The following is a 21,364-nucleotide window of genomic DNA, read 5'->3' as shown; positions in this document are numbered from 1 at the left end:
ATGTCTGCCAGCCAATCAGGCAGCCAGCACGGTGCCCAGGACATAACTCTCAACACTCTCAGGGAGACAAAAGTTAAACAGGCAGAGATGATAAAATGTCTCAGGATGTGGCTTCTTTTCATGGGCATGGGGGTGGAGGGCAGTTACCCTGGAAACAAGGTAGACTTCTCTGTGGGTGAGCAGTGTATTCTTGCAGACCAGTGGGTTTTGTGTATGCTTGTGTGCAAGTTAGTGTGCCTGTGTGTGTGTGTGTGTGCGGCGGGGGGGGGGGGGGGGGGGGGGGGGGGGGGGGGGGGGGTAGTGTGTGGAGACTACAGTAAAGAGGTTATGGTCAATGAAAAATGGCAGGAACCTCCCCCTTCCCCCCAAAAAATCACCAGTTCAAGAACACTTATTTATCTTAGTTTCTAAACATGTGGCATTCACGTTAAACATAATTTGCTGCACTAAATTTAAATTGTTTTCTCTTAAATTTCCTCAGATGACACCTTGGCTGTGAAATCACACTCCTTTCCAATTATCGCAGATTCTCTATTGTGCCCTCCATCTTCTCCTGCAACCTCCCAGCTGCCCCCTGTTCATCTTTCAAGGGCTGTCCTCTATCCACAGAGTGTCTATTCCTACCTTGTTCATCAAGCCTGCCCTCTCAGCAGCCACTCAAAGATTCATAGCCCCCTCACTATCCTGAATCCTCTTACTCTTCCCAAACCTAAAATCCACCTGCCTACATCTGCCCTGGCCCACTCTTTCAGAAGTGCATACATGGCCTCTCCCAAGTTAGGGCTATCAGCCACCACAACCACGTCTTCTTCTTCCTCATCATCCTCAGCCTCTCTGTGTCCTCCACCACATCCTGGAAGCCCAAGTCGGGTGCCTGAGGGCCCTCCAAGTCCTGTTACTCCCACTCCAAGCCCAGGAGTGACATCTGCCTCAGCTGCACCTGTTAGGACCCAGCTTAGCATTGCCCTAATCCTAGAGGAGCTCCGGGTGCTGCAGCAAAGACAGATCCACCAGATGCAAATAACAGAGGAGATCTGTAGACAGGTGTTACGCCTTGGTGGAGCCTCCTATAGCACAGACTCACCATCCCAGCATCTCCTCCCTACCCTGCCTCAGCTCTGTCTGGAAGACAGCAAACGGGCATTGAGTCCCATCACCCAGCCAGCTGCATCTCAGCCCTCCACCTCTGTGGCTCCTCTCTTGGCATGTTTCTCTTCCCTACTACCCTCTCAGACAGCCAACAAACTCACACAGCCATGCACTCCCTTGTCACAAATCCTGCAGCCTCACAATTCACAGATGGAAGAAATTGGAGGGGCTGCAGGGACTCATGGATATCACTGGGAGAGTTCTCAATGCTCCACTCGCCTCTCCACTTCCTCTTCAGCTATCTCCATGGCTTCCTCCAACTATCCTCTAGCCCTTTCATTACCTCTACCCAATTCCTATCTTCACGAGAAATCTCCCAACACCAGTTCAATGAGTGGACAGAGTGACCTGCCATTCCTGAACTCATCCCTCCCCTCATCACTATCTATTATCCCAAACTCACAACGCACACTGCAATGTGCATCAGGTGGAGGTGACTCCTCCTCCGCATCTAGTTCCAATGCTAATGGCCGCCTCCAGCATGCATGTCGTTTTTGTGGAAAAGTATTCAGCAGTGATTCTGCCCTGCAGATACATCTCCGTTCACACACAGGGGAACGACCTTACCAGTGTCCAGTGTGCCTCAGTCGTTTCACCACACGGGGCAACCTGAAGGTACACTTCCTTCGCCACCGTGAACAAAACCCAGAGCTTTCACTTTCACTCCTCCCACCTTCTTTGTTTGGGGTAGCATTAGGGGCCACTGGAGGATCAGATATGGGACAGATCATGAGCAGTGGTGGCAGTGCCATTGGCATGAATATTGCACAGAAGAAGCAAAAAAATAGAGTGGAGGATGAAACATGTGGAGAAAACATGGAGGTCAGTGGAACTAGTAGTGGACTTTCTCTTGGGACTTCTGGAGGATCTACTCCTTCTACCCTTCCTTTACCTCCTAGTGTAGATCTGGCCTTGATTTCTCACTCTCTAATGCAGCTAAATAGGGCTACTGCTGTTGCTGCTGCAGCCTCAGTTGCCTCCTGCTCATCCCAGTCATCCTCCTCCACCTCTTCTCTGGCTGCGTCCCTTCTCTCAAACCCTTCCCTGGTTTCATCTACCCCCATCACTGGGTTATTCAAAGGTGCCAAACAGCAGCACTTCGATGAAAACACTCCACCTCATGCACCAATGCTGTCTCCTGCAGCTTATTCCCAGCTAGTTCACCTGCCTAAGCTTCTTTTCCCATCTGTCTCTTCTTCTTCCTCTTCCCAGGCTGCAAACTCATCCCTGTACAACCATCCAGCATTGAGCTTGCTACGGGCCCAGCTACCCTCAACTGCAGGCTCACACCAACATGCTTCTTCCAGCCATTCCCAGCTTTCTTTCCCCATTTCTTCCTTTCCTAAAGTCCCAGGTCCAGCCACCACCTCATCCTCCTTACCCTCTTCCATAGCTACTGCTACCCCAACATCAGAAACCTCAAAGCTGCAGAGACTGGTGGAGAAACTAGAGAAGGCTCCTCCAAACTCTTCTTCATGGGCTTCCTTCTCTACTCCCACTTCCATGCTGGAGATTTTATCTAGCAATACCAATACCTCTTCAGTAAATTCAACTAACAGTCGCTTCACAAATGCCAACACATCTACCACATATGTAATGGCATCACCATCTTCAAACCTTGTCACCAACTCTATTTCACACTTCACCCGTGAGATGGTTGCTGCCCTTGGAATGAGTGCCAATGGAGCAAGTGCCATGGCAGGTCCAGCACGTAACCTGGCCACCAATCAGTGTGGGGTGTGCCTACGGGTGCTAAGCTGTCCTAGAGCATTACGGCTGCACCAAGCTACACACCTCGGGGAACGTCCATTTCCATGTAAGATATGTGGACGATCATTCTCTACCAAAGGCAGCCTACGATCACATCTTGCCACCCATCATGCCCGACCACCCAATGCACGTGTCCAAAACTCTTGCCCATTGTGCCAGCGTAAGTTCACCAATGCCCTTGTTCTTCAGCACCACATTCGCATGCACCTTGGAGGACAGTTGCCACCAGATGGCACTGAAGATTCTGAACATGAAATGCCAGCCGAATCTAATCCTTTATCCTTGTTACAATCTCAGTCCCAGTCCACAGATCTAAATGCTGCCCCTTGTAAAACATCCCCTCAAATTGGTCATTCTAATAGCCCAACTCCAAGCTCACAATTTCAAACTCTGGCAGCTGGTTTGGCCCCTGTCTCAGGCAGCATGACATTAGCTGAGAAAAGTCTCAGCAAGTCTGCGTCCCCCAGCCCAGATCAAATCCCCCCTACTGACCTAAGCCCTGACCCCTTCATGAATCCCACCACACAAACTCCACCACCAGGCAGTGCAGACCCCCCTGTCCTTTCTGTCAGTGCGCCTTTGACAGCTTCTACGCAGATAAATCAACAAGACAACCAAGTTCATCCACAAGCCATAGCTGATATCCACATCCCTAAATCTAATCCTTCACCACTTTCCTCCAATGTTACCAAAGTCACAGAGTCACCTCCTGCTAAGTTAGTGGACTGTGGAGCAGCTGAAGCATCTACCACCTCAGATGCTTTCCTTGATTCCAAATCAAACCTGGAGGATTTACAAAGCACACCTGCTCTTAGTACTTCGATTGCTTACATTTGTCCCAGTTCCACCTCTAACCCCATCCCAAATCAAGAAGTGTGTGAAGTTCATACAAATACAGTCTTGGAATCAGACTCAGTCTCCCCAAGGCCCCAATCCCCAGAACCCATGGAAGAAGACAAAGGTCAGTCTCCTCCACCCACAACACTAAAACAAGACCAAGTAACTGTGCCTGAGGAAGATCCTAAAATTACACTTACTGTGGAGAATGCAGACCATATAGCAGCTGAAGTAAGAGGTGGATCCCAGAAAGCAGCTACATCTGTAAAGGAGACACATCAGAGCTTTCATTTTAGTTCATATGGGAGGGAGGATCAAGAGGAAGGCATTAAATTTAGTGAACTGGTTTCAAGTGAAGCTCTGGATGCCTCTGTGCCCATCAGCCTGGCTCCCACCCTCCCATCTCCAATGTCGCGTCCAGAGAAAAAGACCTATTGCTGTGCTGAGTGTGGAAAAGAGTACGCCAGTCGCAGTGGATTAAAGGTCAGGAAACAATTGTATGGTATAAAATTAGTTTCTATTATACATACATTAGCAGACAACCGTTAAAAAATATATTTTATTCTGTTGAAATCTTGCTTTTCTGCTTTAAAAGAGCAATGTATCCTATCCTGTCCTATGTATGAGAGAATTTCAATACAAGGAGGATTTTTAATCAATCATAGAGTCAGAAATAATTGTGATGTGTGTAGCATAAAGAAAAACCCTGCATATTCAGGTCTTGTGTTAAACTAAACAACTTATTTTACTGTACTTTACATTATACTGGGAATATGATAAATTATCAGATATTAGAACGACGTTAACACACTTAAAATTGGTTCTCAATGTATTCATTCACAGGGGCACATGAAGCACCATGGTGTGGCAACCAAAACATCCCGCCCACCAGCCAGGAGCAGTCGTTCATCCTCTGAACAACTACCTTCTTCTACAACTATGACGGCCTTAAACATTCCAGCCACCAGAAGCTCAGCAAGTTTCTGGAACCAGTATCAAGCCTTCCTCAACACGAGTGCTAATGCAGATGAAGACCCAAACGTTGCAGGGCAAGGTGAAAACGAATCACCAGTGTCTTCTAAATCCCCTGTTAGATCGCAGATGGATCCAAGAAACTCTGAGGAGGCTGTGGAGGAGTCCAATAAAGGGTCATAGTGCAAGTCAGCATGACTGGCTGGAAAATGTTCTGGTGTTTTCAATCATTGTTGGCCTTTTAGCACAACTGTATGGACATTTGCATAGTATTGCTTCCATGGCACACTTCAGGTAGCCTGTCAGTTTGATAATCAGAGTAATATGTTTGTATGTGAAAGTTGTGAGTCGCTCAGTTTGGTCTTGTTGTGTTAAAAAAGACTGCTACTACTACTGTACAAATAAAGCTTAGAAATCTTCAGAAGTACGAAAAGAAGTCCAGTTATCGCTGGATTTGTTTAAAAAAAAAAGACAACAATAAGATGTGGGTCAAGTAATGCATTGTGTTTGTCTGAATTTACCAGCAAGCTCAGAATATATTATCAGCTTCTTAATGACTCATTGAAGAGTACACTAAAACAACTAATTGAATTAATTTCATCTCATTTTGTAATTATTTTGGTGCTTTTGTGCCATTTACCAAATCTCAACCAAATGGCACCAAAGAAGGTTCAATCAAACCAAATGCTACAACCCAGGTTTGCTTCATCTCTAATTCTTTCCACTGATATGAATAAGGTAATAAGGCAAGCAAAACTGAGTCTTGCTTTGTAGGAGAAAATTAAGCCAACAATATGAATGCATTACTGTGGGGGCAATATTATGTTTTTAGCCCCCATCTTGTGGTTCTGAAAACTTGTAAAAGTCATTGTGATTTCCTTTCATTGTACTGTCCTGTCAAAACAGAAGCACACCTGCAGTGTTTGTGAGCCCAATGAGGGCATGATTCATTGTGTGACTTTTTCCCTTAAGCTTTGTGAACATTATTATCGTTATTGCTGTTGTAAGGTCCAAGAGTAATATCTAAAATGCATTCGAAGTTACTAAATTTACTAAACTTTAGTTTATAAGTATCTATAAAAGTCTATGTCTGTTTGTTGTAAACTGTACTTTCAGTATCTCCGTATTAAAAGCTCTTTGGAGAAAAAATCTAATGTGCACAGCTTGTTTAAGAGTGTTTCAGATTATGAAAAATAGAACTGGCTGACTGATTTATTATATCAATAAACGCAAAACGTGTGTGCTTGTAGGCAATTGTAAGTCTGGTTAGGTCTGTCATGATCCCTCACACAGAGAGTAGATGGTCCCTGCACTGTGCCAAGACATCATGATTTCCCTCTCCTGTGCCATAACAACCAGAGGGATTAAAAGGAAGGAAAAATACCAACAGCATCTTCACAGCAGTTAGTATGCACTTAAGGAGGATCATGTGAAAAAGAAAACTCTTTCATGTCTGACATTTTACATATCAGGATATGATTAGAAATTAGAAACAAAAACATAAGCAGTGTCTAGAACTCTAAATACACTAGCACTTCTAGCATTGGAATATAGAGGATAAGTAATCAAGTGTATTAATCAAATAGACTTAATGCATTAACTAATCACCAACAAGTGTGAGCATCTCTATAAAAGTAGAAGTTTTGCCACTTTTCTAGTCTGGAGTATTCAGGTGTGTGTTAACCCAATGCCAAGCTGGAAAGGCATCAGCAATGATCCTGGAGACAGTAGTTGCTGCTCATCAAGCTTGGAAGGAGTCTGTTATTCTACAGCGAGAGAGATTATTCACAAGTAGAAAACATTCAAGACATTTGTCAATCTTCTCAGGAGTGGATAGGCATGGACAAGCTCACCCCGAGGCCTTGCAACACTTAGAGAAACTGCAAAAAACCCAAGTGCCACATGCCTCAGTTAGCATGATAAATGTTAAAGTTCATGACAGCCCAACTAAAAAAAATAGAGTGGACAAGTATGGCTTGTTTTGGAAAGGTTGCAGGAGAACACCTCTTATCTCTAAAAAGAACATGGCTGCACATCTTATTCTAGGTTTGCAACGTTTAATCCCAACAAACCACAAAACATCTTGAACAATGTCCTTTGGACAGATGATACCTAAGGGGAGAGGACTAGTCATAATTAACAGTACCACATTGAAACTAAACACAGCACAAACACCTCATACCAGCTGTCAAGCACAGTGTTGAAGGGCTGATGATTTGGACTATTTTTGCAACCACAGTACAGTTAAAGCTTGGCTGTTCTGCTGTATTCCCAAACACAACAGCATGTCAGAAAAAGAAAAGAATCAAGGTGTCACAGTGACCCAGGCAGAGTCCAGACTTCAACCTGATTGGAAACCTGTGGTCTGACCTCAAGATACCTGTGCATAAAGAAATTCCTGCAAACCTGAACAAACCGAAGCAAAGTTGAAAAGAATGGCGAGCCAAAATTCCTCAACAATGACATGAAAGACTGATGTCATACAGAAAACGATTACTTCAACTTATTGCTACTAAAAATGGTTCTAAAATCAATCGAATGATGGGATATTTCTGTTTTTTTCAAACGATGTTTCTGGTTTTGGGTTAGTCTTTGTTACATGGATAATGACACGGTTTAATATGTCATCTTACTGTTCATCTAAGGTTCTATTTACCTAAGTTTAAAAGCTGGTAAGGTCTTTAGAATTGTTTTATTATAAATGCCCTGACGTGTAAAACCACAGAATTGAACGGAGGTGTATATTCTTCTTCACAACTGTATCACATCTTCAAAACTAAGAAAATACTGTTGTCTATTGCTGTATACCTTTATGCCTGTACAGTGACACATAAAGCATCATCCAAGAGCCACATTATAAAGTGAAAGCTATAGATGAACATATTAAGTAATAACTGATAGCGTGTGTGTGGCACTATATGTGTCTATAATCCTCAACCAAACCAACTCTGTCTACAGAAGGAGAAATGTCCAGAGAAAAATCCTGCAACACAAAACCATTAATGCACCGATTTATGGGCATTCCTATTGCAAAGTGTGTACAGTGTGTGCATTAGAGGGCGCAATTCCCTTTTTAAACATACATGGATGCTATATAAAAGGAGCTTCGTGGAGCATCAGTCATCAAGAATAAGAATATTAGAAAAACTATTTACAGCATGTGCAAAAAAAAAAAAGTATTGGGCAGCATGAAATAACCTGATAATGACTTTATCAGTTTTACATCTAAAAAGCGTAACACTCTTAATATAATAGCTGATTTTTGTATGAAGGCCTGGGTTCGACACACAGTCTGATAATCAAAAAGATGCTGGTTGAATACTTAATCAACAACGAACCGTGACCATTTCCGGGCACATTATCCGTGGAGTTAATAAGTCACCGAAAAGTAACAGTTTCTTTAACAGTTTCTTCTAAACCATTTCATCATCCTTCATTTTGTTTCGAATAGTTATAGTTGCACAAATGTATAATCGATGTATAATCTGACAGAGTGCTTGAGTTCTATTGGTAATGTATCGATACCAACAGATCTGTGCATTTTAAGGGGCAGTGAGGATTTTTGTTGTCGCTGCTTAATGGTAATACCAAATCTAGCCAAGTCTTGTAGGTCACCAAGTTGATTCCAACCCTCTGAGAGGGGGCGGGCTGATGTAGAAGAGAGGGAGGGGGTGCGTCAACGGCCCAATACTTTCCAGCTGAAGTTCTCCGGGGAGTATCACAGTACCACGTCTGCAGAGGGGAGAGAGGGGGAAGAGGACAGGGGATCAAAATAAGCCGACTGAAGGCCAGGGCAGAGAGGACAAGAAGAGTTGACACTGTTTCACGAAAACAAACTCGGCTGCAACTTCTGGAGCAAAGCGCAGGCTGAATGCGGACGGACAAAACGCGCAGCTTGCAGCTCCAGAATCCCCTCTCAGACAGCCCGCCTCCAGTACCGTCCGATACTTTTGTTGCCACACATCAAAACGCGAGAAGAATGCACAGACTGGACAAATACCTCTGTTGGTTTGAATAACGCGAGTTTAAAGAGGCATATACGTACGTTTTAGAGTTTTCCCTCAGGCTACTTTGCGCCAATCTCCATTGCGCTCGTGAAAGAAAAAAAGAAAGAAAAGAAGTGCACTTGAGTTTTTTTTTTCCCCCGCAGATAATGTTCTGACCAAAGAGCAAAATTGTGCGAACTGTTGCAGGGACTTCAAACAGTTTTTGATACCTTTTTTTTTTCTAAGTGGGGTGATGGCACCAGAGCTGAAATCGATGTTGCGGCTGCTGCTGCTGGCCGTGGTGTGGGAGCTGAGAGCTCAGGGAGCTACGGAGCGGCAAATCAACCCTGAGGTGAGGAGAACACAGGCCCACACAAGGTTTAATCAGAGACAGACCATTTAAATCCACGGATGGATCAAAACAGAGATTAATCGATCTTGACTTCACAGTAATCAGACAGAAAGAAATTTCTGATCATAAACAATTCTTAAAGACAGGATAAAGCAGGAAGGATGAAGAAACTTTTAGGGGTTAAAGAGGTCAAACAAAGGTTTAAAACATTAGTAACTGGGATATGTTTTTTTTTTTTTTTTAGCAATCTGTGATAGCTGTTCATAATGACATCCTGGTTTTTAAGGCCGCCACGAGAGCTTTGTTAAATCACTACATCCTGATAGATAATAACATCTGCAGCGGAGCAGGAAGATGGGAAGGGCTTTGACCCTGGGTTAGAGGAAGCAGCCGGTAATGATGATAGCCTCGTGATAACATGACCAAATGCTGAGAGGGCAAAAGCTGAAGAGCACCAGAACAAAAAGAAAAAAAGAGAAAAAGCCAGGAGAAATGCATCAGGGTTGCATTGCGGTTGGGGCCAGAGACAGAGGCAATTTTTATGGTTGGAGGAATTGTGAGATGTGGGTACAGTTATACTTAGAAGGATGGGGAGATGTAAGCTAATTGTTGACATCTGCCCTGGATGTGGAACATGGGGGGGTGGGTTTTACAATCTTAGACATTTTGAGGCATTTCAGTGTGCTCAGCTGTGACTAAAACACCCAAGATTAAGCTGTAAAGACTTCTTCCAAAAGTACCAGCATTCTTGCCATTCGAATGGGCAAGAATTAGTTGCGATTGTTCTCTTTTGTGCCAATCTGATCGTTATTGTTCAGCTAGATTCTGTTCTGATCTTTTTCATCTGCACCACTTGCTTCCCCTCAGGCCCACAGCAGTGTTAGGAAGTTTTGTGTTTATGCAAGGAAGTGATTTAGTTATGATCCTCCTACACACCTGCTTCCCGATGTATCATTAACAAGGATCATGTGTGCGTCAAATTCGTGTGACACATGAGATCAAACAATTCAGAATTGTACTTGATCATACAGTGGCGCCAAATGTCTCTCTAATCACCATATCCTGCCTGTGGCCTATATGGAATTCTAACTGCAGCTGTGCCAGTGGAAAAAAAAGTGGAGTTGAGTTACTCCATTGACCTACATTAGACTGGCGGCTTTATAACACAAGGCTTTAGATGTAAACTAACTAAGAGTCACTTAGGAATATAATTTAAGAACACTTAGAATATAAAAAATGGAACTCTAAGATACTAAAATTTTCTTGTGTTTTTTTATGAGAAATACTTGAAATGTTAATCAAGAAATGTTAATCAGTTACTGTACATTTTAACAGTCAATATGATCAAAGGTAACTATTACACATTGGTTTCAGCGGTTTTCTTAATAGCAAGATTTTTAAATCTATCACAGGGACACAATCATTGCAAACTCCAACCGAAAGTACTTTTCTCTGCAGTAAATTGCATTTTATTGTTATTCTTAAGTCATTATCATAACAAAATAATAACTTCATTTAGAATTGCAGCACTATTTCAAATCACTTCTCACTATAATGCTGCACAACCCGTAGACTTATTCATGGGATTCTTTTTTTTGTTTTGTTTTGCCAATTCGTACCCATTAACTCTTTTTTACAGCGTTAGTATCAACAAAAGTGGTAACAACACGAAAAGAGCCGAGCATGTCAACTTAAGAGGAGTGGAAATAAAAAATTCTGGTTGGCTTTTATAGAGCAAGACTCTCACTCAAGATTCTGTGGAAATTTCTTGTAGTTTCATTTGATTTTTTTGTCAGGAGTTCTAATCTCAAATGATGCCCTCACAAACCCACAAGTCCCCGGTGTCCAGTTCCGGTATATGATTTAACTAACAGGTCAGTGGGTGTACGTTGGTCAGTGGGTCCATTCCTGTGAGATAAACACCTGCAGATTGTGTGAACACACAAGTCATATCCTGTGGTCTGTGGCACAGGCAGGAAGTGGTTACCTTCAGTGCAAAAAAATAACAAAAAAAACACCCTTGCGTGTTGGCATCCAATTTCGACACAGACAAACACACACACGCACATCCTTGTCTATACAAGTGTACAGAAATGGCTACAAGCTGAGGTCATTCACTACAAAGTAAGATAGATTGTCATGAAATGAGATGATGAGAGCGAGACAGGGAGGACAGCGAGGAGGCTGTTGCAGAGCAGAAAGAGGGGCATTGTGGTGCATTATGGGAGGGAGACAGTCAGGGAAAAATAAAGGAAATGAAGCAGTTGTTCTACTAAATAGGACAGGATGTAAAACGTAGTCGTCATGCATCCATCCTGTATGAATAAACTGTGTGTCTCATCCGCTCTGCTCATGAAGACGATTTAGGATCACTGAGATTATTAAACTGGGAACTTTACTCAAGCGCCATCTTGGACAAATCTCATTTCCTATTTAGAGGAAGGAAAGAAGAGAATGTAGTTTTCAGATCAAACTATTGTTAAAGTCATCTGTGGGTGGCATGAGGGCAACTTCCTTAAGGAAAGATGGGAGGTGTTTCGGGATATAAGGTACCACTCATTCATTACCTCATTTCCTTTTAAAAAAGGAGAGCCTTTTTTCTTTTCTGACAAATTTCTGCCATCCAGATTTGCCTGGGACTTACTTATTGCTCATATGTGTTTTTCCGCTCTTGTGTCACCGCGTCTTATTGGTGTTGGCTGTAGAGAGGTCGCTTTAATAGACAACATCTGGAGGATTACACACTTTGAGAGAGGTTTCTACATGTGTGCCGTGGAGGTCCTGGCTGGAGGGGTGGGAGAGGTCATAAAATCCCACCTAAAGTAGCAGCATAACATCAGACAAATGTGAAAACACCGGTCCATAAAAAAACTCCTTCACACACAATCACATGCAATAATGGAGTGCTGCGAGTAAATTGAGAGCTATCTGACATAAAGATGTAGCTCTCTGTGCAGTTAGTGGATGTGTAATGAGCAGCTGTGCGTGTGCTGTATACCCAGCATGCCTCAGTTGGACTCCCATCGCCGTTGACCAGAGTTTCTTTCCGTTGGCCCTCACCACATGGAACAACTGACTCACTATCCTTTCTTCTCCTTTTCTCATCCTATGCGAAACGAGTGCTCTGCCTAGTAACGACCATTGTTTGATCCTCGCACATCTTCCATTTTACAAACTCGCACCACTGCATGTAAATGCACTTTACTTCAAAATCATCCATCACAGGGGATTCTAAAATGCTTCAGTGCATCACTTTAAAGTATTCTTCATTAGTCATTACCATGCTGGGTTGTTTGTGCTGTTGGGGAGGGGGAATAGCTCAGCAAGCTTGAAAAACTTGAATAAAATGTACATTAGATGATAGAGGTAAATTATTTTAAGTGCAGAAACCTAGCTGGCGAGCAAGGGGAAAGGTTTAAACAGTAATTCAAAGTTGAAATGATACTCTTAAGTCATGGTTAAATGGAGAAAACAGCTAGCTGTCACTCACTGAAGCACATATTACAGGGCTGCGTTATTAACCTACATTAAAAAAAGGGCTGGGAATCATTGCTCCACATCATAAGAGTGTATTAGCTCACTCTGTCATTTCTTATGCCACTGTAAATAGGGACCACTTCCTCTTCCTGCCACTACTTTAGTTCCAGCCCAATCGTGTGGTCAAAAATAGTAGTGTGTGACGCTGAATAAGACTTTTTTTTGTTAATTCACCTGGAGGACCCATGAATGAGGTGTGGAAGGCGTAAAGCTTGAAACAAGCATACAGTGTCATTCAACAGCAGCCTTTTGACAGAGCTGAAGGCAAATTTAGGAGAAAAGAAAACGGCGAATATGCTACGGAGAAGAATAAGGTTTCAAGCTCAGACAAATCAGGCCCTTCAAAAGTCTCCTCCCAGTGCATTATCCTTAATGATGTTTACGCCCGACTTCCAGGGTGGGAAAACCCATATTCTTATAGGAGAACAAACTACAAGCCTCATAGTAACTTTTAATTGTATTATTAACATCCAACTAAAATGAATCTTTCCCACCTCCTGCACCTCTCTTTCCCACTCATGTGGCTGTAACGGTGGGAAACAGTGACTCTTTATGTGTCAGCTCCACCAGAAAGGGCTCATTCAGAGGTGAAGTCTAAACACTGAGACCTCCGTGTTTCCTGGGGACAGACAGGGGGGAAGAGATTAGACCTTCAAGGTCCTCCAAAGCTGCCATTCAACTTCTGCACAAACGTTGATGCAACTTTAATAAAAGCTAGCAAAACACAAAAAGGAGGCTTAGAAATTGTTTTGCATTTCCTGTGTTTAGCAATGATTTGCAATAGACATGCTACAAAGCAATAATCAAGCTGGTCAGGGTGTGGTTGTTCATGAGCATTCACCCTGAAGTCTATGGGTTTTCCATAAGAGAGGGATAAAGGAGAGGAGGAGGGGTGGAGTGATGAGGCAAAGACAGAGACGTGGGGGGAAGAGTTTGACTCTGAGGTTTGGATGCAACTTGGGAGAAATTCCCAGTGAAATTACTGACGCTGCTGCTCAACTGGAGACATTAACTGAGGTTGCCCAAGGCCTGAGTCTCACCCTAGGACACTCCCTATCTTTTTCTCCTCTTACTTTTAATCCCCTTCTCCGCACATGTAACAACTATTCCTTTTTTTTTAATCCCAAAACCAAAAACAAATGAGAGATCACATTAGTTTTCTGTCCAGTCTAATGTTTTCCATCAAAGCCACCGTATATCTAAACTCTAAAACATATCCTGAATGCGCATAAGAAGCTCACAAAGGCTCTGCGTACAGCAGAGTATCAAATGGGCCTCAGGTTTCGCTGCACTCACAATAGCTTCAGTGTTGTTGTTTTTTTCAGCTCTAGTTCAAGAGGGAACAAGTTTGGGAGAAGCTGTGTGGGAGAAGTGGAGAGCAAAGCCGCTGGCACTGGTCCAGGTGTCAAACCAGAACTGTGGTGAAATGGGTTTACAGGGTAAAGTCGGGTCAAGCTTTAGCTGAGGTCGAAGTATCTAGAGAACAGGGGAACTCGGTGACCATCATGATATGAGCTCTGAACGGGTTAAATAAAGGCTCTTAAGTACGTAAAAAAGCATTGTTCAAGCCTATTGATGAAAGAAGAACTTAATTCAAGAAACTGACCTGGGGGGTTTTCATTACCTCACTGGTTTTTCATTAAATCATCCATGTTTTTTTTTATTTTCCATATCAAACTTAGTTTCAGTCAGTGGTGGTCCACAAAGTTATTGGAGCGTCTAATGTTGATGGTGGAATAGCATTTGAGTTTACTCATTAAATGGAGACATGCCAGGTGCTGGAAACGAATGTTGCTCCCTCAGGCTACAAGATACCAAAACTCTGGAGTCATTTCAGAGCTTATTTGGGTTGTCAGTGTGGAATGTGTCTTTTTGCTGAAAAAAAACCAAACCATTCTGAACTTGTAGTTCTTGTAGCTGTGTATGTCGTACCGTTCCTTTGCGCCGGTTCATCAAAATGACCTAAAATGTGACGGTGTTTTTCTTTGAACTAAGACGTGAATTTCCACGGTTTCATTTGTAATATCTCTCACCCGTCTCTTCTTTTTGCTTCTCTCTGCAGTCATGGTTGCAACAGTATGGTTACCTGCCCCCCGGAGACTTGAGGACCCACTCCCTCCGCTCCCCTCAGTCCGTCCCCTCGGCCATCGCCGCCATGCAGAGGTTCTATGGCCTCACTGTCACTGGCAGCTTTGATGACAACACCATCAAGTGAGTGCCACAAAGCAGCTTTATTCTATGTGTGGCGAAACGCAGGCAGGCCCAAAAACATTTTCTGCTCCTGTTGTGAGATGAGTGTGTCTTTCATGTTGCAGGGCCATGAAGAGGCCGCGCTGTGGCGTTCCGGATAAGTTCGGAGCTGAGCTGAAGAGCAACCTGAGGAAAAAGCGGTACGCCATCCAGAACCTGAAGTGGCACAAAAGAGACATCACTTTCTCGTAAGTCAGCAAAGCTTCAAGTGAATATGTCGCAGAGACATGATAGAGCTGGGCCTAATCATTTATTATGATTTACCTCCACCCCCCACCACACTGTTTAGTATACAAAACTACACTCCGAAGGTGGGTGAGTACGAGACCTACGAGGCTATCAGGAAGGCTTTCAAGGTGTGGGAGAGAGTCACCCCGCTTCGTTTCCAGGAAATTCCCTACAGCCACATCCGGGACAAGGTTGAGGAGTTTGCCGACATCATGATCTTCTTCGCAGAGGGTTTCCACGGTGACAGCAGCCCATTCGATGGCGAGGGGGGCTTCCTGGCTCACGCCTATTTTCCCAGTAATGGCATCGGTGGAGACACACACTTCGATGCAGCCGAACCGTGGACGATTGGAAACCAGGATCTGTTCGGTAAGGCTCTATGATGATGCTGACATTGTGATTAATGTGGGATTTTATTTCTTTTAGCGATTCCCCGATATATGATGACGCATTGACACATGAAAAGCAGGGAGTTACTTGGCACGTCTGGAGTAAGGGATCCTCATTTTGCTTTCACAAGCAAAACCTGGGACCGGTCCAATCTTGTGTCAGCACATTTTAATGCCTGTGTGAATGTGTTTATTTCTTAAGTGCAGCAGCCACAGGAATTTCAAGTGTCAGCTCTTTGAGTCCAACACAATTTCACATGACTTTCAGATGATTTTATTCTTTATACAGTAAAAAGGTAATGTGCTTCTGAGTCACTTTGAAATAAGGAAAGAGCCTCATTTCCTCTTTCTCCAGTCCAACTCTTTGTCTCTTAAACATGAGTTATTTACTCTTATTGAAAAAAACAAAGACTCCTAATAGTGTTTTGGTGTTGCCACTGTTTCAGGTAACGATGTCTTCCTCGTTGCGGTGCATGAACTGGGTCATGCTTTGGGTCTTGAGCACTCCAATGACCCCTCAGCCATCATGGCTCCCTTCTACCAGTGGATGGACACAGAGAACTTCATACTTCCTGACGACGACCGCAGAGGCATACAGAAACTTTATGGTGTGTTTCTTTTTCATCTTTGAACAACATCTTCTCAATGATAGTGATCCTTTCTCCATAACCTTGGTCTACTTGTTTTAACTGACTACTGTGTGATCCTCAGAAAAGTTGGCTCTTGAATGATCACCTGCTCTTATTCACACAGGCTCTAGATCAGGCCCTCCACTCCCTTCCATCACACCTGACCACGACCCCGAGCCCACTTACTCTCCAGATCAGCCTCGCTATGGCCCCAACATCTGTGATGGACACTTTGACAGCATCGCCATCCTCAGAGGGGAAATGTTTGTGTTTAAGGTAAAACCAGCAGAGAACGCTTTGACTCTGATTTGACCGACTTTGTCAAGTTGGCAGCTTGTCAGGCTCTTTTTTTTACCCCCTCTTTCAGGATAAGTGGTTTTGGCGAGTACGCAACAACCATGTGCTGGATGGATACCCGATGCCGATTGGACACTTTTGGAGGGGGCTGCCCACTCATATTAATGCTGCTTTTGAAAGGGAAGATGGGAAATTTGCCTTTTTTAAAGGTCAGCCTGACTCTGATATATTCACAAAAACTTCTTTAACTCTCCTTTGATCATTAAACAAGCATCCTCATACAGCTCTCTCATATCTTGTCGGTTCACAGGGGACAGGTATTGGGTCTTCACTGAATCTGTTCTGGAGCCTGGCTACCCTAAGGATCTTAAAGAAATGGGCACTGGACTCCCCAAAGATCGGATAGACGCTGCTCTCTTCTACACCCCCACCGGACAGACATTTTTCTTCCGAGCTAACAAGTTAGTCATCATCTTTGTTTGTGTGTGCGTGTGCATGTGTGTGTGCGTGTGGCCTCGTGTGTGTATCCAAAACTCTGCAGAAGTTTATAAACCAGCTATTCCAAGGGAAAAAGTCCCTCTGCGTCAGCACCACCAAAAGAGATGCTTAAATGTTGACCTTATGAGGTTTTGACATTCAAACTAAAAGACTAACCGTGAATTACAAAACTGCTTCTCCTTTAAACATGAAAATAAACCCGGGGGGGAACTTTAATGCTAACCTGCGACAGCAGTTTGTAGGAAAAGACGTGGCAGTCAGTTGTTGTAAACTACAGCCACCTACATGACTGAACATGCCCTGAAATCAAACACAAAACAAATGGAGGCTTCTTGTTTCAGGCCTAATATAGCTCTATAGGCGTGACTAAGAGCTGCATTCTGTCAGTCATTGGGAGGTTGAGTCTGAAGTCCAGTCTTTTTTTTCTTTTCTTTTCAATATCATACATATAATCAAAGCCAGGTTGGAGGTCTGTTGCAAGTCTTGAAGTCTAGTTTCAAGTTCTGAAGGCCAGATCCAAGTTAAATCCGTCAAATCATCAAGTCAAGTCCCAAATCCGTAAAAACAAAAGAAAGGCCAACTTTCAAGTCTTTGGCAATTCCAAATCAAGTCTGTGACAACAAGGGCAGGTCTAAACCAATCTGTGAGGATTCAATTCTTTGAGGCAACTCCAGCTACTCTACTTTCAATTCATTGGACTCATTCAGAGTAAAACAAAATCCAGGATTTTTTATTCAGTTCAATTCATTATTTTTATATATAGCAGCAAATCACAACATAAGTAGTAACCCAGGCTTTTTATACTGACAAAATACTATTCCTTAATCCCAATTCATGATAAATAGCCTACCTAATAAAGCTAATGATTCAAAGAGTTCTCAGTGCAGTCCCCCTGTGCTGAGCTTGCAGGGGCTGGCACTCAGTGAAGAGGAAGAACTTCCTTTTAACAGGAAAGGAACCTTCAGCAGAGCCAGCCATCTGCCTCAACCAATTGGGGGTTGAGCAGCCAGGAAAGAGATTAACAACAGGCCAGGAATGCATGCTATGAGGGACTAAAAGAGAAGCACAAAGTTGATTACAAATAAAATAGCATAAACATGCACAGTGAGTGAAATGTAATGAAAGAAAGGTGAGCATCATGGGAGGTCTCCCAGCTGTCTGGGCTGACAGCAGTTAACCTGAAGTGACAGCACAGGGTCATCTGAGCCAGCACTAACTATATACTTTATCAAGAAGTAAAGTTTCAAGCCTAATCTTGATGAGAAAGTGGGAGTCTGCCTCCCAAACCAACCCAAACTGAGAGCTATTTCAACAAGGGAGCAGCCTGATAACTGAAAGCGTTCTCTTACATTCTGCAGTTCCATTGAAATTCTCCATTTATGTTACAGATCATAGTCTAATAAATGACCGTATCTCCTAACAAATCCAAAGTCTTCATTATATCCATATCCCTCTGCACACTAAGCATGGCTTAGTTTTTCTCCCACCCCAAAACTGTGTTGCGTCCCGTTCTGTCCCGACTGAAGGAGCCCAGAACATATGGAGTAAAGCAACAGTGTGTGTTGCAAGATGCACTGAAAACTCCAGAAGAATGCAATAGTGTGATTAAAGTTGGTCTTAAAGCATTAGTCTTTGTCAAGTTTCAAGTTATGTGAGACCAGTCCAAGTCAGTTCTCAGGTCTTCGTTTGCATTCTGTAAGTCCAGGTGAAACATTGTCAGGGCTTTCTTTAGCTCACCGTGGCCGTTCCCTCCTCATCTTTGTCCTTTCATTCTGTCCTTCAGGTACTATCGTTTCATTGAAGAAACACAAACAGTTGACGATGGCTATCCAAAATCTATTAGTGTGTGGCAGGGTGTACCTGACAACATCAAGGCAGCCTTCATGAGCAAAGATCAAGGTAAGGGTCGTCTGTGTCATATAACCAAGATTACATGCAACATCTCAGTGTTAAAAGTGCTCTTCCTGTGTCTAGACCTCCGTCTTACTTTTCTCTCTTGTGCCCATCAGCGTATACCTACTTCTACAAAGCCAACAAGTACTGGAAGTTTAATAACCAGATGATGCGAGTGGAGCCTGGATACCCAAAATCAGTCCTGCGTGACTGGATGAGCTGCCCCAATGAGGACCCCAAGACAGACGACAGAAGAGGAGGTGGTGGACACGACAAGGACAAGGAGAGAGAGAGGGAGAGGGAGAGGGAGAGAGAAAGAGAAAGAGAAAGGGAAAAGGAGAGGGAAAGGGAGAGGGACAGAGAGGAAAATGACAGAACTAGAGACAGAGAGAGGGACAGAGAAAGGGAGACAGATTCAGACGAAGGGGTGGATGTGACCATTATCAAGACAAGTCATGGCAGTGGAGCGGCGGCTGTGGTCCTGCCTCTTTTCCTGTTAGTGTGTGTGATCGCAACGTTGGCCATCTTGGTATTTTTCCGTCAGTATGGCACCCCGCGCCGACTCCTGTACTGCAAAAGATCTCTACTGGACAAGGTGTAGATTGACGAGGAAGAGGGAAGGGAAGGAGGAGAGAAAGCATGGAGAGAAAGAGGGGGAAAAAGAAAAAAAGGATGTTCAACCCAAATAGCTAAGCAGGAGATAAAATAGATGAAAGGAGGGAAAGAGTAGAGGGAGACGAGCAATACTTGCATTTAAAAAAAACATCCTTGCCACTGCGAGATTAATCTCTCAACCACTCAGTCCTTTCCTTTCCTTTCCTTTCCTTTCCTCACCCTTTGTTTCCACCTCTCCTCCTGTGGTAACTGACGCCAGCTCTTTGCTGTTTGTTTTAGCCTTTTTCAATGTCTTCATTTTAGTGTTTTTTTTTTTGGTCAACGGTCAGTGTGTTCTTCCGAATTTCCAGTTTGAATCTCTACAACACAGAGTCTGGCATGTTTCTTTGCGTAAGCAAATAGTGTGCTTCATCGCGCCCCCGCCCCCTCTGTTAACTTGCACACACTCGCTTAAACACACATGTGCATAAACTTGAAAAACTGCAGCGACTAGGTCACTGTGTTTCTTAATCTTCCAGTAAAACAACATGTCAGAGCCAATTTGGACCATTAAAGGGAAACAAAACATGAGCTTATATCCTTATCCCTACCCTCATATCAGAGTAAAGCAATAAATACAGCTGTGCCTTTTCCATTTTATACCCATGTTTTTAATGTTGATTATTATTATTATAAATGATGTTGTCATTAGTATTATGACTGTTACTATTATTGTTGTTGTGCTCCGTGTAAAGAATGTTTTTTTGTACATTGTCATTAAAAAGTCCTGCTGGACAGAGACATACACTTTTGAAAGTGGCCTTAATTTTATATTTGTGGGGAGAGTGAACGGGGAAAGGGGTTATGTATTCTTGAAACTTGACTGTTTTTTTGTTTTGTTTTTTTCCTTTTTATACCTTGAATCCATCTCAAATGAAAAATAAATTTAAGAACTGAAAATGACTCCTTTTTGTCATTGTACTTACTTTTTGTGCTAGACGTTTTCAAATCATGGTGCTGCATCACCCGCCAGGGGCTATCGAGTAGTGCAACAACGACAATAATATTAGTGATGATGATAGTAATGATGACCATCTAGTTTTCACAGTGAGATTGTGTGTACTTTTATTTTTTTTCTTTCAAGAATAAAGTAACTTCAAAAGGCTTTCTGTGCTTCCATTTTCACTTGATTATTATCTTTCTCTCTCTGCCATCTTGAATAGTTTCACACGATCCAGCTCTTACCTGGGTTCTTAGCTGCCTTCATCGCTTGTATTGATCATGCCTCTTTTTCATCTGGTCTTCCCCAGTCTCCCTGGACCTCCAGGTTTCTTGTTCCCCGACCGCACCACTCCGCGTTAGTGAGGCTCAGAAACTGGCAGGCCCTAACTGGGTCGGAAAATGCGGACTGGATCCAACGCTTAAGTAGAAACAGGGATGAGGACGATTGTATAAATCCCTTGCTGCACAGCAGGAAAACATATCTCAGCTATATAGTTTAGAAAAAGGAAGGTCTGTGTGTGTGTTCCTGTGTTTGTGAACTTATGAGGACCATAGAGCCTCATCAAGCAGGGGATAATGAGAGACTCACAAAATGGAGAATTTTCTTTTTAACTCTCAGATCTTGGACAAGCATTGAAAAAGCTGCATATTTGGTCATCAGCTTAGGGGATGAATGTGGTAAACGTTGGTCCTCACAAGCACAGCATTAAAAACACATACCCGTGCATGTTTTGCACAGCAATAAATGCCTTAATTTGTGCATTGTGCACCGTGTATGTGTGCAACCTTACACTGTGAGCCAATAAAAGCTCAAACAGCAAACTTAGGCGTCTCCCTACTCCTTAATGATCCCACTTATGAACAACTGCCATAAAGTAATCCGATTCACTGTAAAGATGACGGTGGGTGGGGATCAACGCCTGTATGATATACTACAACAGAGCTTTATGAAATTAGAAATGATGAGGTATTTTCCTATTG

General features: G+C 43.2%; 2 protein-coding genes across 2 annotated transcripts; both read left to right on the top strand.

The window, feature by feature from the left end:
* Positions 1–5,890, top strand: sall2 (spalt-like transcription factor 2). Its single transcript, XM_072362985.1, has 3 exons — positions 1–175; positions 482–4,239; positions 4,600–5,890. Exons 1-3 carry the CDS (start codon positions 1–3, stop codon positions 4,909–4,911), a joined length of 4,245 nt encoding a protein of 1,414 aa, XP_072219086.1. The 3' UTR covers positions 4,912–5,890.
* Positions 5,891–8,412: 2,522 nt separating this feature from the next.
* mmp14b (matrix metallopeptidase 14b (membrane-inserted)) lies at positions 8,413–19,437 on the top strand. The gene is made up of 10 exons (XM_072363213.1): positions 8,413–9,066; positions 14,666–14,814; positions 14,919–15,041; positions 15,143–15,450; positions 15,917–16,078; positions 16,224–16,375; positions 16,467–16,605; positions 16,707–16,857; positions 18,678–18,793; positions 18,904–19,437. Exons 1-10 carry the CDS (start codon positions 8,968–8,970, stop codon positions 19,386–19,388), a joined length of 1,884 nt encoding a protein of 627 aa, XP_072219314.1. The 5' UTR covers positions 8,413–8,967; the 3' UTR covers positions 19,389–19,437.
* Positions 19,438–21,364: the final 1,927 nt, after the last annotated feature.

Source organism: Leuresthes tenuis, unplaced genomic scaffold (assembly GCF_036924035.1).
Source record: "Leuresthes tenuis unplaced genomic scaffold, fLeuTen1.0.hap1 SCAF_14, whole genome shotgun sequence".
NCBI classification, from domain to species: domain Eukaryota; kingdom Metazoa; phylum Chordata; class Actinopteri; order Atheriniformes; family Atherinopsidae; genus Leuresthes; species Leuresthes tenuis.
The sequence above is the reverse complement of the archived record's forward strand: the minus strand, read 5'-3'. Positions and strand labels throughout refer to the sequence as shown.